The sequence below is a fragment of the Gymnoscopelus braueri genome (assembly GCF_963280865.1).
Source record: "Gymnoscopelus braueri genome assembly, chromosome: 13".
Classification (NCBI taxonomy): domain Eukaryota; kingdom Metazoa; phylum Chordata; class Actinopteri; order Myctophiformes; family Myctophidae; genus Gymnoscopelus; species Gymnoscopelus braueri.
The window spans coordinates 26742374-26758130 of NC_137615.1; the positions used below are offsets into that span (position 1 = coordinate 26742374).

Below are 15757 nucleotides of genomic sequence, written 5' to 3' on the forward strand. Positions count from 1 at the left end.
ATTTCATTTCCACTTTCTTCAGGGAATCCGGAGCCAGGGGTCAATCCCCAATTTATTATATGCATGCAGCACTATTAACCCCTAGTGTATGGACAGAGCGCTGGATTCTAATTGTTATAAAAAATATTTTATTGTGTTATATTAAAGTTAATTTCTACAATGGGAATACAACTCAGACACCACACTGGAGTTATATTAATAATTCATATTTATTTACACGAATGGATAGTAAAATTGTATTTTAGTACATCAATCAAATATTGCCGATGCGTATCGCGATTTTTGTGTTTAGTAATGCCAATACAGTGCTAAACAGAAAAACTCAACCATCTTTAACTTAAGAACTATTCATTTTGTTGTGGGTCTACACAACTTAAACTGTGTACTTTTATGGCCAGCAAAAAAATATATATCTCTGTATACATACACACACACATATATATATATATACACACATTCATATATATATATATATATAAAAAATATAAATGAATGTAACTAAATGGCGGTTTCACTCACTAAATGCGGAGAAGTTAAACTTATTTTATTTTGAATAAGTTAAATAGCTCTATATTCTGATAGTAATCATTGCGATTGTGTTATTGTGGTATTGGGTCTCCCATCTCTACAGCCTTGTAGAAAACATGAAATGCATTTTCAGGTCAGGATACCAATATTATCCAATCAGGAGAGAGAACTCATACAGGCAGTGGTGGAAAGTGGAAAGTAACAAAGTACATGTACTCTTAAGTACTGTACTTAGGTACAATTCTTAGGTATTTTTATTTTTTACTTCATTTTCAATTTTCCAATACTTTACTTCTACTCCACTACATTTCAGAGGCAAATATTGTACTTTGACTCCATTACAATAATTTGAAAAGTTACTAGTTACTTTGTAGATTTGATTATTACAAAACATGCATTAAGCACTTTGGCTATTTGAAAATAGCCGATCTACAAACTCATAACGCAAGCTTGTAGACCTATTTTCAAAAGATTTTGACATTATGCATGAGTACTTTTACTTTGGTACTTAAAGTATTCTTTGATGCCAATACTTTTGTACTTTTACTCAAGTAAATTTGTAATATGTATTTCTACATTATGGTATTGATACTTTAATGTGAGTACTTCTTCCACCACTGCATACAGGATGCAGGATCAACAAGTGAAATTGGAAGTAACGACTCAAAGACGTTTGCAGACGAAATTGGAACTGGAATGCTATAAAATTTGGGCTGATAAATGGGTACCATCTCCTGATTGGCTGAAATTGGCAACCCACCTGAACATGTATTTTCTTTTCATTAATGAGCTGGAGAGACCCTTTTTTTTAATAACACAAAAATATCGCTACACAATAACCACAAATAATTATGGATCTGTGTAAGGGATTATGCAAATGAATTATTTTTATGACCAGGGGCCTATTACACGAAAGGAGAATTAAATAAGCTTGGATTTAAGTCAAATCCAGGTTTGACAAAGTCTGGTCTGTACAGCCTGGTTTATTCCGTTCCATGAACGCCAAGCCAGGCTGAAAAGGAGCGACTTTGTCGAGCTAGACCTTGTCAAGCCAGGCTGTGTCGAGCCAGGATGGTAAAGCCAGGCTTCGCGTATTCCTATAAAAGACCATGAAAGTCTATAGCAGAATCCTTGAACTTGACCAATCATGGAGCCCAAAACCAGAGCGGCGTTCTTCTCTGTGGCTGAACAGCAGCACTGCAGCAGCTCATCGTCAGTAGAGATTCTAATGCAGTTCTACTCTGTAACAGTAAAGGGGTTTTAGGGGAAACCAGCAAAATGAGGAATAATATAATAAAAGACTGTCTTGCTAATAAAGCGTCATGTCTCTCATTTTTGGGCGGTGAAACCGCCCCTATAAGTGAGATTTGGAAAAATGTACATTTTCCTGCGCTGTGATCTGGGCCCAGGAAATTTGTACAATTATCCTGCGCTGTGATTGGCCAATCACAGTCTATTCAGGACTGTGATTGGCCAGTGTCACATGACACATGTGCATAGCCCTATATAAGAAACCATAACTTGAAAAAAAACAAAATTTTGTTTTTTTTCAAGTTATGGTTCCGTCCATCATAAAGAGTGTTTCAATAAATGTATTTATCTTTTGTACATGATTGGTTGACTCCATTCAGTATTGTGATTAGCTAGCAAGACACCGCCCACTTCACACAGGGTGTGATTTTTTACAATGTATTTGATATTACCTTTATATTATTTAATAAATTATGCATTTCATCGTCTATATATTGTCCAGCAACCTTTATGATAAAGGCGAAAAAAGATAGTAGACCCGTGGGAGCCAGATTGCTCAAATGAATGGGAACTAGTAAATTAACATGAATGGCCGTGGCTGCATATCAGTGATAGGGCCACACAAAAAGGGTGGAATCCCCAGAAACAAGAGAAAAACAGGATAAATGGAAGAACAGGAGTTGCCCAGGAGAAAAAAAATAAGCAGACAAAGTTACTATGAAATTTAAGCAAATCAATGACATTTATGGGGTTCTATCTCCTGACCTGAAAATGTATTTTCTGTTTAAAGAGCTGGGGAGACGGGGACCATGACAGAAAAAAACTTGAAGAACAAGGCACTGGATTAAGTAAACTTGGCTGTTAGCCACTTTACAGCAAAATTTCCATGGTAACTAAGGTAGGATTGCGTACATTTTCTTTCGTGAAATCGAGTCATGGATAAACTTATCCAGGGTGCTCTGGCTAAACTAATCTGGCAAGATAAATCAGCTTTCATGAAACCGATTCATCGCTAATCCTGGCTAAATTAAGCCAGGATAGGTGTTAAATCCAGGCTTAACCCCTAATTCTGCTTTCGTGAAATAGGCCCCAGGTATGTTTGCATTTACAAGGAATTTATCTCAATGATGAAGCCCTGAGAAATGGAAATGATTAGCAATTCCTGGTTGATGCATATCTAGGACATAATGTAAACAAATAATTGAGTGGACACAATGGTAAACTCTACAGCTTTATTGAAACCTGAAAAAGAAAACAAGGATAGTAAAAAGTGAACATAGGGTTAGTAAGCTATACAAAGCTTATCACAGAAGCAAATACTCAAAATCACACCGGTGATTAACTGACAACAGATGAGCTCAGCAGATTTAGGAATACAACAGAAACTGCTAAGACAACTTGGAAGCATTACATGCATGAGTTTGAGGACACTATGACTGAAGTTATTCCTAAAATAAAATAGAAATTGTAGTAAACTAAACTCAAGATGTGCTTTAAAGAAGTAAACCTATAAATCTCAATTAACAGTGACAGGAGTTTATAGTCCATAGACATTGAAATCGAAAACTACTCCTCTATGGGTCTAGTGCTTTACAAATACCATGAAAATAAAGTTATGTATAAAAACCTACAACAGATCAGCTACACTACAGTAAAGAACACACAAGATAAAGTAACTGAAGCACCTACCTTTGATACACCTAAAGGCAAAATCAGATACTTTAAAACCCGCTATTAGCAGCTTACATCAACGGAGAAGCTTAACAAATACAAAACGAGCAGGTTTGTACAAAAAAGGGTGAGGACTTTTTTCGTTACATATGAGGTCAGTTGTAACAAACGAAGAGTCCGTTTTAGCCAGGTGTTGCTTGTGAAAGCTTTTAACAGCGTATGAGAAACATCTACAGACTAAACAGAAGCTATAAGAACTCACCATTTTACATAACACTATTTGGGTATTTTGTCCTAATTTTACTCTCAACAGAATGATCCAAACAAGACAATTATTTTATGCTGATGAAGGAATGACAACAAATCCCCACTCAACAAATTAGTGAGGCTATTAGTTCAAAGCACAAAGTGCCAACATGTTGGCACGCTCATAATGTTGATGTAACAGCAGGTACACTGTGTGACGTGTCATTCTTGGACCACATTCATTAAAACACAACCATGTACCTGTGAATACGTTCTGATTTAGTGGTTAAGCCACCAGCAAAGAGGTACACAACTGAATAGAATGTAAGCCAAATCCTTACATACCATTGGGCACATATCACACCTCTGATATGACATTGTGTGTGTGTGTGTGTGTGTGTGTGTGTGTGTGTGTGTGTGTGTGTGTGTGTGTGTGTGTGTGTGTGTGTGTGTGTGTGTGTGTGTGTGTGTGTGTGTGTGTGTGTGTGTGTGTGTGGCACTACATTACTTCCTGCCCGAGGAAGAACTGGCAGGAGGTGGAGGAGCAAACTGAAATGGGGAGTGTCCCATGAGGCCCATCATGGGCTGGGTGGGTTTAAACTGCTGGGCCATGAGGGGCTGTGGGCCAGATGTGGGTGGAGGAGCACCCTGTGCTCCAGCGCTGCTCCCTGACCCAGTGCCTCCTCTAGAACTGCTGTACTGACTACTGCTGCTGCCGCCATTCTGATACTGGTTGTAGGATGAGCTGGAGTTGGAGCTGGAGCCGTAGCCACGCCCTCCGTCCCTGCTGCTGCGGTCTCTGTAGGAGGAAGAGGAAGAGGAGCGGTCGCCATCCCGGCTGCTTCCCCCACTGACGCGGCTGTCCCGCCCATCTCGAGTGAAGCCGCTTCCCCCGCGGCTATCCTTGCTGCTGGCCCCGCCCACTGAGCGCATGCGTCGCTCACACTCATCCTGGTACATCAGGTTGGGATTGTTGGAGTTGCTGCCGCGGAAACGAGGACGGCCCCCTGCAGACAGGAAAAGAGATGACAGAGAGAGGACAGTGAAATGACATGCATATGTAAAACATTACATACTGTAAGAACTGACCCGATAACCTGTAGCCTTCTCACCTCCTCCTCCTCCTCCCCCCCGGCCACTGTCCACCAGCTGCAGCAGTTTGGGGTTGATGGCCTGCCGGGCTTCCTCCAGAACCCGGACGAGCTCCCGAGCCTGACGGAGGTTCCCCGGAGTGAAGAAGGTGTAGGCTGTGCCTTTGTTGGTACTGCGAGCTGTACGGCCGATACGGTGGATGTAGTCCTCCGATGAGTTGGGGTAGTCATAGTTGATGACAAACTTCACGTCCTCCACATCTTGGGTTTGGAGAATGTTAAGTCGGGGTGAAAAGAGGTGGCGGCATGGAGGGTTATTTTATAGAGGAGAAAAGAGAAATGTCAGTTAGAAAGTAAACCGGACTGTAATTGAATGAAATGATCATGCTCGCTTTGGGTATTTCTTTAGTCTACCTGCAAGACACCCAATCATCCTCTGAAAATCTTCACTTACCTGTTAAACTTGAGCTATAATTGTTGTGTCGCACATAGAACATTTTATTTTAAGCCTAATTTGGACAAATACTCTACCCCACTTTAGGTTACTGCAACTACAGTATGTAATATCAATGTAATATACCAATTCAGGTTTGATAGACTTTCAACAAAATTGTATATGGGTCATATTTGGAAGACATATAAAAAAAAAGAAAGAAAAGGAACCAAAGAATCCTTCAGTTAAAAAGTGCAGCCATCAAAAAAGTTGACAGTTGATTAAAGTGACGCTCTTGCAATTATTGAGAGAATTAAAAAAAAAACATCCATTTGTCTAAGGCAAATTGGAGGTCTGTTTCTTATTGCAGTTGAAAAGGGCTCTGAAAACACTGCTGATTAGGAAAGAAAAGGGGGAGGGGTCTTCTGTCTTAGTGTGGTTGGATGGAAGAACGAGGTGGGGTTGGGGTTTGAAGTACTTACCCTGTATCAGATTTAGAGATGACTTAAAAGGTTAACCCACCCTCCCCCTCACCTTTCCTGGGAGGTCTGCAAGGGTAGGAGGAGAGCACAGAGGACAACAAAAACAGGTCCTTACTCCCACCTCGCCACTCCTCCACATCCCTCCCATCGCTGGAAAGGTCCAGGCCAGAACACAGGCTGGGCTGTGTTCAGATGCTGTCATTGTTACAGTACATACTTATCTCTGCCTCTTCATGTCTCCAAGCCATCTTCAGCTTGGGAAAAATAGGTGTTGGGGTTTTGGGTAGTGTTAGATTTGGGGCGATGAGCTTTCATAACAAATAGTCTCACTATACCGTTTCTAACACTGACATAAAAAAAGTTGTAGAAACCTGTGTTATAGGTGGCAGGGGTGGTTGTTGGGATTTTGTAGCAGGTGATGTATATAATTCTGAGGAGACAAACAGAGGAGACCCATAGAGGATCTGGATCCAAATGCCTCCCGGGACACAGACAGAATTTGACAGTGGTATCCATGAGCCCAGGGATTAATGTGTAGTAACAAGAAACAGACACTGGAGCAGAACAAAAGCAGAGTTGTTTGTTGGTAGTTGTTTTTTTAACCTAACACAGAGGGCTAGGGAACTCAACTTGTGTGAACGAGCAACTATGCCAGGGGAAATGTCTGCAGTCTGAGGCTGAGAGCTGATAGGGGATTTTGCAACTTGTTGAGCGATGACTACGATTATTCACAGGTTCTCAGAAGAGCCCTGGGTTGGTAGTTTTGTGTATGACACACACATAAAGAAAAAAAGGTGTCAAGGTGTGTAGGGGAAGGGGGATGAAAGCAGGACACACTGTGGAGCCAGGGTAAAGGTCACAAAAGGGAGGCCAAGCAGGTAAACAGGGGGTCAGAATTGGTAGAAGAGAAAGAGGACTTCAGGAAGGGAGGTGGTAGGAAAGAAAGGAAAAAGGAAAGGGGGGACTTGCAGATAAATAGAAACACAGAAACAGATCAAAAGAAGAGAAAGAGATAGAAAGTGAACAAGGAGAGAAAATAGGAAATAGTGGGTCTGAGGACAGCGAGAAGGAGAAAGGGGAGTGAGGACAGAGAGAGCGAGAGGGAGAAAGGGGAGTGAGAGGTGGATATAAGAGGTGGCTCCTCCAGGCCAGGACTCCTGCCAGCCAGGACCAGACATGACGTCCACAGAGGGAGAGGCCGGACAGCACTGCCAGTGGTGGGGGGGCATCGGGGGCTGCAGGGGGCAGTTCAGAGGGGAGCTTCCAGCATAGCCGTCCACGCCCAGCTCTGGCTGCTTTCCTTCCCCACTTCCTGGCCGTTGTGTCTTCTCGTAACGCACCACTATAATCTCTCAGCTTGCGGAAGCTGGAATAAGGCTATCATGACAGGAGTGCATCCATGGTCCAATTTCTGGGGAGGGAGGGGGGGAAGGGGGTCTTTAGCTTTGTTATAGTTTGAACTGCGCTGGGGAATGGTAAGAGGACTCCTGAAGAAGGCTTAGGCTATGCGGGTTTCTTAATCAATATCATACAGCAACCGATATTGCAAACGTGTCCATAAAGTCTCTGGATGAAATTAACTGCTTTACAGGCATGTCTTTGTTACTGTTGGTGTGGTGCGTTACTGTAACAGGCTGTCGGCATGGCTGAGGGGAGCCCCCCACCCCGGGGTCAAATTTGGTATCCCAGTAGCACCCCTCCCTCCCCCGCCCTTGACGCCCAGGCAGCCAGTGTCCTGGAAGGGGGAGAGTTTTGTTTGAGGGCTCTGGTCTGGGTTTTCAGCAGAGATGGCCGTGTCTGGGATTGATTAATCAGGCCGTCTCTCTCCCCAACTCAGGTTTCGATTAGTCATGCCTAGGTCCGGCTGCAGGCTCCCGAGGGCCTGTGTGCTTCTAGTTGCCGGAAGAGAGACTTGGAAACAAAAACAAAACAAAAATAATAAAATCAAAAGAAAAACAAATGAACACAGAATTAGGTTAAATAATTGATTGCCATCTTGTAAGGGGCTACATCACCAACCACACCCCTTACATCTTCACACTTCTCAGAGTAAATCAAACCACCATTCACCAATCCATGTCATTCTCATTTTCACAGTTTCTATGTATTATGTTTAATTCAAGTAGGATAAAATGGCATTAAACTTGACACAAGTAGACCTGTGTCATATATACTTCTCATATACATGCAGTATTTAAGAAGTATGTTCTTTGTAAGAGAAGCTACAACAAAGGAAAGCAAAATATGTGTATGGTTGCTGACAATTGATTGAATACAAACCTTATGTACTACATCATGCAATAAGGATAGTGATCTACCTTATACGGTATATTACCAGACAAATATGTGTGTGTGTGTGTGTGTGTGTGTGTGTGTGTGTGTGTGTGTGTGTGTGTGTGTGTGTGTGTGTGTGTGTGTGTGTTTTAATTCTCATCAGCTATGCATGGCATTTGAGCACATGTGACATACCCAAACCACGTGAGGCCACATCAGTAGCAATGAGGATTGGAGCTTTGCCACTACGGAACTCTGTAACATGAGATAACAGAGAGATTCGAGCTTTATGCCTCATTTCCAAGCACATTTATATCAGCAAATACCAAAAGTAGCCAAAAAGTGCCTAAAGGCTGTGAAGATAATCATCGTAGAGGACAAACCTCCATATCTTTGTTTTACCTGTCAACACCCAGTCTCTCTCGGGCTGGCTCTTGTCACCATGAATACACATCGCTGGCCACCTGTGAGGCAAATAGGTGACCTGTCAGCTGGCCAAGTAGCACTGTGGCTTAGATCTGAATTATTGTTCTGACTAAAATATCTGGGAGACTTGTTAAGTGTGATTAAGTGAATAGCGGACTTGCTGCATGAGCAGCAGTTGTGGTGTTACCTACCCATCTCGCCTCATCCTGCGTGTGAGGTCATCACATCGTTTCTTGGTCTCCGCAAAGATAATGGTCTTGTTTTCCTTCTCAGCCATAATCTCCTCCATCAGCTGAAGCAGTCTAGTGAGAGAGAGGCACAAACACTCAAATCTAAAACAATATGTAATGTTAGGTCCATTGATGGAAAGAAAATGTTTTAGCTTTGTGTCTTGAGTTAATACACATACATGCTATAATATTCTAGCAGCAGACGGAAAACAAAGTTGAAATTGACGGGCACTTATTACTTACTTGTTCTCCTTCTCATTCTCCATGCAGACATCAACTATCTGCAGGATGTTGTGGTTGGCGCTGAGCTCCAGGGCCCCAACGTTAATCTGGACATAGTCTCTCAGGAAGTCTTCTGCTAGTTGGCGAACTTCTTTAGGCCAGGTGGCACTCCACATCAGGGTCTGTCTGTCAGGCTGGGTGAAGACCATATCATATGAGCAATAAGATCAAGTCCTGCAGCACCAAATCATTTTAAACAAGTGTAACGAAACATGGGACACAGTTTGCTTGAGAATCAGGGTGTAGAACATACAATAACACAACACAAACAGGTGTAAAGATAGAATGAGAGAGGCAAAGAGAATGACTAAGTATGTGGATTAACAAGAAAGAAATGACAAGTCATATTCTACCAGGTGCTGTGTGTGTGTGTGTGTGTGTGTGTGTGTGTGTGTGTGTGTGTGTGTGTGTGTGTGTGTGTGTGTGTGTGTGTGTGTGTGTGTGTGTGTGTGTGTGAGAGATTGTTTTCATAGACCTGATTGCTTGTTTTTCGGATTGCTTGTTTAAAAAAAAGAATTTGGATGACGATTTTTAGGATGACGATTAGGTCTGACTGTTTATAGACTCAGGCGCTTTTCGAGCACCTGGTAAAAACATCTCAGGTTTTTTGTCCAAAATGACAGACATTTGGAAATAAAGTGACAGCTTGAGGATGAATTCATCGTTTTACAAATGAATTTATGGCATCACCAATGGATGCATCTAATTTTATAATTAAACCTTTATGCTCACATTTCAAGTCCTAATATGTGACATGAAGTATTAACATCCATGCTAAACACACTGCATTATAGAACAAAATCATTAGATTAACCACAACAGTCCCATAAAATGGCAGAATGCAGGCATTATACAAAAGTCCTCTTAATAGTTTACCCTGATCTGCTCAACAATCTTGCGGATCTGTGGTTCGAAACCCATGTCCAGCATGCGGTCAGCCTCGTCCAGTACCAAATAGGTGCAGCGTCGCAGGCTTGTCTTTCCAGCCTCCAGGAAGTCAATCAGGCGCCCTGGGGTGGCAATGCAGATCTCAACACCTAGGAGAGAAGGAGAGGGCAATATCTGCATTTGATCCTCTAGTTATATACAATAATTATATGTCTGTCATACACGTAGAAAGTAAGAAATAAAGAAACTGGTGCTTGAGTGGCCATTTACACTGCATCTTAAATGAATAAAGAAATGCATGAACATGGACACCATCACAACAATGTACACCTAAATTAGTATGATACAAAGAGAAATATTCCTCACCTCTCTCCAGGTCGCGGATTTGTGGTCCCTTAGGAGCGCCCCCATATACACAGGTGGTTTTAATACGTGATGATTTTCCATAATCACAAGCCACCTGCTGTACTTGCTGGGCCAGCTCTCTGGTGGGGGCCAGGACCAAGCACTGCAGAATTTACACTCAATTAATAATGAAATAAAACAAAGTCCAGATGCAATATCCATTTCAACCCGGGTTCCCTGCGCAAGTTCTGCAATTTTTACCATTGAGCTAATAGAGCATCGCAGTTCCCGCCCACTTCCTGGTTTTTCGTGGTGCCGGAAGGAACAACTCAATGCATTTTTCCCATTGACATTTCCAAAAATATTTATATCTATTAATTTAAGCCTCGAATCAAGCCATCATGACATGACATGAATCATGACCATAAAACGTTTGATTCTGTGATATTTTTTTTTTGAAAACGGCAAAACAAAGGGTATTTATTAAATATAGTATATCATATAATTAAATATAAAATAAAAAGAAATCACAGAAAAAAACGTTTTATGGTCATGATTCATGTCATGTTGGCTTGATTCGAGGCTTAAATTAATAGATATAAATATTTTTGGAAATGTCAATGGGAAAAATGCATTGAGTTGTTCCTTCCGGCACCACGAAAAACCAGGAAGTGGGCGGGAACTGCGATGCTCTATAGTCATGTCTCACCTAGACACAGAAACTAAATATCTCAATAGAAGAGCAGGGAGACAAAATAGAACCACCCCAATTATACAAGTTATATTGTATTAACATACTCTACCATACAGATTGGACAAAATTAAAAATTATTTGTAAAAAGAGTTACACAGTGCCGCTTTAACAAAGGTATTTTTTGTTAATCTAGTTTACTTACGATGGGCCCATCTCCTCTTTCTAAGTAGGGCTGGTGGTTTATATGGACAATGGCAGGTAGGAGATACTGAGGAAGACAAGAAGGGAAGTTTAATATTAATAAATGCAGAATTTATGGCAACATTCTTAATCTACCCTTGAACAATTTTACGGCATTCCATCAATTGTAACAAAATGTTGTTGTTTCCAATAATCAAAGTTCTAACTAGCACTCTGGTGTACAGTAAATAACAGTTTGTTTTACGCCAAGCAGAAGTCCTCATTCATACCCTTGAAAAAAATTATAAAGCCCTTGCTTTCCAGTATCATTATAATGAGGAAATGTTTCTCACAGATAAAGTTTTCCCAGAGCCAGTTTGAGCAATGCCGACCATGTCTCTACCACTGAGAGCCAGGGGGAAACCTTGAGCCTGGATGGCTGTGGGCTCCTTGAAATTCTGCTGCATCAACACATCCATCACATATTCTATGGGGTGGAGAAACGTTATGTTATTGTAGTTCTAATAAATTAATCTAGTCAAATGTTTTCAATAAAGGTCTACATGCATGTGGATTAATTTGCATGTGTTTGTACGTCTCATTTACATTTGAACTTACGAGGAAAATGTGCCTGATTGAAGCTAGTGGTGGGTTTGGGGCAGCCGGTGCCTCGCACAGTGATTTCCTTCTTCCTGCGAAGCTCCTCAACATCATACTGAAAACAAAAAGATCAACAATGTAAGTTTCAACATCTCCAAGGCTCGTTAGAATGACAAGTCGGTCGGACGGACGGTTCTCGAGATACATGAATTACAGACACACGCACACAGTGAATGTGAGAAATCAGAATAACTAGTCATTCTGCAAAATGATGAGTTAAGGTTTAGGTTGGGTTTAAGATTAGATGTAGGACATTTGTTTTGTTTGGGGAAAACACTGCCCCAACCCAAGTTACCCAACAGGGATCAGGGATTTCACAGAATAACTTGCTCGGTCAGTCAGTTATTTTGCAGAATAACTCATCATTCTGCAAAATGGCTGGCTGCTCAGTTATTCTGTAGAATTATCAGTTATTCAGCAAAATTATGTGCGCGCGCACGCGCGCACACACACACACACACACACACAAGTCACACACAGTCAGTCACACACACAATATACCTGGCTCAAGCGCTGCACCTCTGGGTGTTCATTATAAAAGTTTTTTTCAAACTTGGGAAGTGATTCCATATCCCATTTCTTCTTGCGTAAACGCTCCCCTGGGTTCCCAAACTTCTTGCCAGGAGCAGGACCACCACCTCTGCTTCTACATGACGAGATAGAATAAACAATGTTAAAAGTATCTGGGAAAATAATTACATTTCTCTGGATTGTTGTACTATTTCTCAAGCTACAAAAGTCTCAATATGTAGCAATTCTTCATAAAGAAAACAAATAAATGTTATGCCTACGTTAAATAGCATGCTAGTTTGCCCAGCTCAGTGGTGTGTAAAGTAACTAAGTACATGTACTCAAGTACTGTACTGAAGTACAAATTTGAGGATGTTTTACTTTACTGGATTATTTTAAAATTTCAATACTTTTACTTCTACACCAGTACATCTCAGAGGCAAATATTGTACTTTTTACTCCACTACAATTATTTGAAATTTTTAGTTACAGTTACTTTGTAGATATGTATTATAATTACAAAACCAAGATCTGCTATTTTCAAAAGATTTGTATAAATTGTGAACACTTGTGAAACGGGACATTCTGCATAATGAGTACTTTTACTTTTGGTACTTTAAGTACATTTTGATGCCAATACTTTTGTACTTTTACTTTACTTGTAACGGAGTATTTCTGCAGAAGTAAAACATTTCAGTACTTTTTCCACCACTGGCCCAGCTTAACGTTACTTACCCTCTGTCACGGCCTCTGTCCTTGTCTCTGTCCCCGTATGAGCCTCTCATTTTAAATGATGTCAATTATAGAAGCAGGTGCGAATACGTGCAATTTTATGTTGTTATTGTTTTATTGCTGGTTATGTTAACTGGGCCTTGCTAGCTTGACAATGGTTTGTTTCCCTTGTATGCTAACGTAAGCGAATCCCACAAAGAAACGTTACATTGATAGCTAGTCAGCTCTTTCAATTATCAAACACTTCTGCCGTCCAAAAGCCAAACATTAAATCAAATACAAGTTACATAATACTGTACATGCGCTACAGTTGATGCACTGTTGTTGTTGTTATTTTAGCTCTTGCGACACGGCCACCGGAAGTTAAACTCATTCGCAGTGTTGCCAGATCTTGCGAAAGAAATAAGCAACCAGGTCTATGAAAACAAGCCCAAAAGAAGCGACTATTATTTGAAAACAGCAGATCTACAAGTTCTCAACAACGTGTCCAGGTTGTGATCTTGTAGATCTGCTATTTTGAAAAAAAAAGATCTTGAAAAAAACATTTTGACAACTCAAATCTGGTCCCTGGCACAACATATTTTCAGAAGGAAGGTCCGTGGACAAATACATATTATCAATTTGAAAATGTTTGACAACCACTGCTTTAGACAAAATAAGGAAACAAGCCCAAATAAGCAACTGCACTTTAGAAAGAAGCCCAAAAAAACGCAACCCACAACTACCAAGTACCAATATTTACAAGCAACTTCACAGAAAAGCAAGCCCAAAGTCGCTTATAATAAGCAGACATGGCAACACAGATCATTCGTTGTGTTTAATGTTGTCGCTAGGCTTTTCACGGTGCTCTGATCCGGTTTAGAGCCCGCCTACTATATCCTGTAAATTGCGCATAATTTTCATTCACGTACACAAGCCGTTTCCGTTATGGTCTAGACCGGATCTGCAACCTGCAAAGTGAATTTATCCCAATATAGAGCGCGAAATATTGAAATATTAAATAACCATACAAAAACACCGTGCTTTAAACTGACAAAAAGGTCATCCCTTGAAATGTTTTTTTTTGTCTCTCTGAGCCAACTCAACAAATATATTGTTATTTATTCATTACACTGAATGACACATACTACAGCCAACAGATTTTTGATTTTGTTCAAATAAGTGTTAAATAAAGCTCTATATTCTGATAGTAGCCTAATCATTCTAATTCATTGCTTTTTATTGATGTTTTATTGAGCTTTTTATGAACTGTCCTTAATGTTAAAATATTCTATATTCAGTGCACCTCTGACAGTATTCAGGGGAATGAATGAGAATACTATCTAGAAGACCAAATTGATACATATCGGTTAAATCTTTTGCACTAGCCACTCACATATAGTATTCTGTTATATTTTATACATTATATCAGCATTGGTGGTCTAGTTCAGTGGTTCCCAAACTTTTTGTCTCGAGACCCAAAAGAGAAATTTGATGTCTCCCTTGGACTCAAATCCTGCATGGTCTAGTTAGTGCATACTGTAGAAAACCATGCACACGTCTCCATTTGTCTATTATCGTTTATTATTTTTTCAACATCAACAAAGACAAAGCATCAAAACCTAAGAGATAATAATAATAATACTAATATACAAATGAATAAAGGTATAAAACAAGAGTAAAAGGAATATGAAGTAATGGAAAATACAAAACAAAGTATGCAAACCATTAATATTATAATAATCAGTAATATTTTGCAGTGTTTATTTTAAAACCTATTTACAATCTTTTCCTTTCTGGTATAATAATATATTCAGCTTTGTAATCAAGATACAACTTTTTGATCACACAGTATCAAAAGGATCCACATGCGTGATCAAAATGCATGAGCATGATATGCTTTTACCTGGTGGGGGTGAAGTAAAATTAAGGCATTGAATTCCAATCTCCTATTCAATATCACTAAGCCAATGGTACGTTTAAAACCAGTAAGCCATAGCTTTTCATGAGAGTATTGTTATTTGAGATTTTAGGGTTTGAAGGGTTAGCATAATGAATAACCACTGTCCTGGAGCTCTTGAAAGTGTGTCTGTGGGAAGGTGGGTATTAAAGGGAGTTTCAAGGCTTTAGTAAGTAAGTGAGCTGGCAAGTCAGACAAAATGTTCTCATGAAATGCTTTAGATCCTGTACCTGAGTGCACACAAAGTCTCAGCATTAAGCCTTTGGTCACTTGGGAAAATGTTGTACACAGCTAGCAAGTATCACTGTAGTCTATTCGCATATACCCCACTATTAAAACTTGGCAACAGTTGTGGGGCTTCAGCAACAAAGCCAATAATAACCACTTTCACATTCTAATGGCCACAGCGGTGAACACGTATTGAGCATGAACCTATAATATCATGGGGGTGTTAAACTACGGGGCAGAGGTCCAATCTTTTTTAACCGCCGATATATCTCATGAAGCTCAATTAGGAATATGTATTTGTGAGTGTCACTGAGGAGTCTGTGGAGTTGGTACAGTTATCAATGGTGCCAGGAGGAGCATGCTTGATCTGTGCCACACATAATGCCCCTGGGTGAGCTCAGTAGAGAGGTGTAGCATCCCCAGAAATCTGTCAGCTGCAAGAGTGCTATGCTTGCACCTACTGTATCCGCCCCCTTGTACACACTAAAATCTCTCTCCCACAGCAGTGGCCTTTGTCAACAACACTTCTTATTCAAATTCAGGGAGAAATCCCAAGAAAAACAACAGTTGGAATCATAGATTTGCAAGCTCTTGGTCAAGTAAATACACAAAGAACATTTACACGTGTATTGTATTCGAACATAAAATCTCTGCAATATACAGCTCT

General features: G+C 40.4%; 1 protein-coding gene across 1 annotated transcript; it reads right to left on the reverse strand.

The window, feature by feature from the left end:
* Positions 1 to 2997: 2997 nt before the first annotated feature.
* LOC308097976 (putative ATP-dependent RNA helicase DDX17) lies at positions 2998 to 13269 on the reverse strand. Its single transcript, XM_080446167.1, has 13 exons — positions 12927 to 13269; positions 12183 to 12327; positions 11640 to 11736; positions 11375 to 11508; positions 11044 to 11109; positions 10169 to 10310; positions 9791 to 9951; positions 8876 to 9048; positions 8594 to 8704; positions 8379 to 8440; positions 8172 to 8231; positions 4809 to 5048; positions 2998 to 4703 (listed from the first exon to the last, which is right to left on the reverse strand). Exons 1-13 carry the CDS (start codon positions 12974 to 12976, stop codon positions 4201 to 4203), a joined length of 1944 nt encoding a protein of 647 aa, XP_080302293.1. The 5' UTR covers positions 12977 to 13269; the 3' UTR covers positions 2998 to 4200.
* Between the last annotated feature and the right edge of the window lie 2488 nt (positions 13270 to 15757).

What these genes read in the sequence shown, in the direction of transcription:
- LOC308097976 (XM_080446167.1), bottom strand. Translation starts at nt 12,976, where the DNA reads ATGAGAGGCTCATACGGGGACAGAGACAAGGACAGAGGCCGTGACAGA. An exon ending in AATCCGCGACCTGGAGAGAG is followed by an intron (nt 9,952 to 10,168) that starts GTGAGGAATATT and finishes CTTCTCTCCTAG; the next exon opens with GTGTTGAGATCTGCATTGCC. An exon ending in GGGGGGAGGAGGAGGAGGAG is followed by an intron (nt 4,704 to 4,808) that starts GTGAGAAGGCTA and finishes TCCTGTCTGCAG; the next exon opens with GGGGCCGTCCTCGTTTCCGC.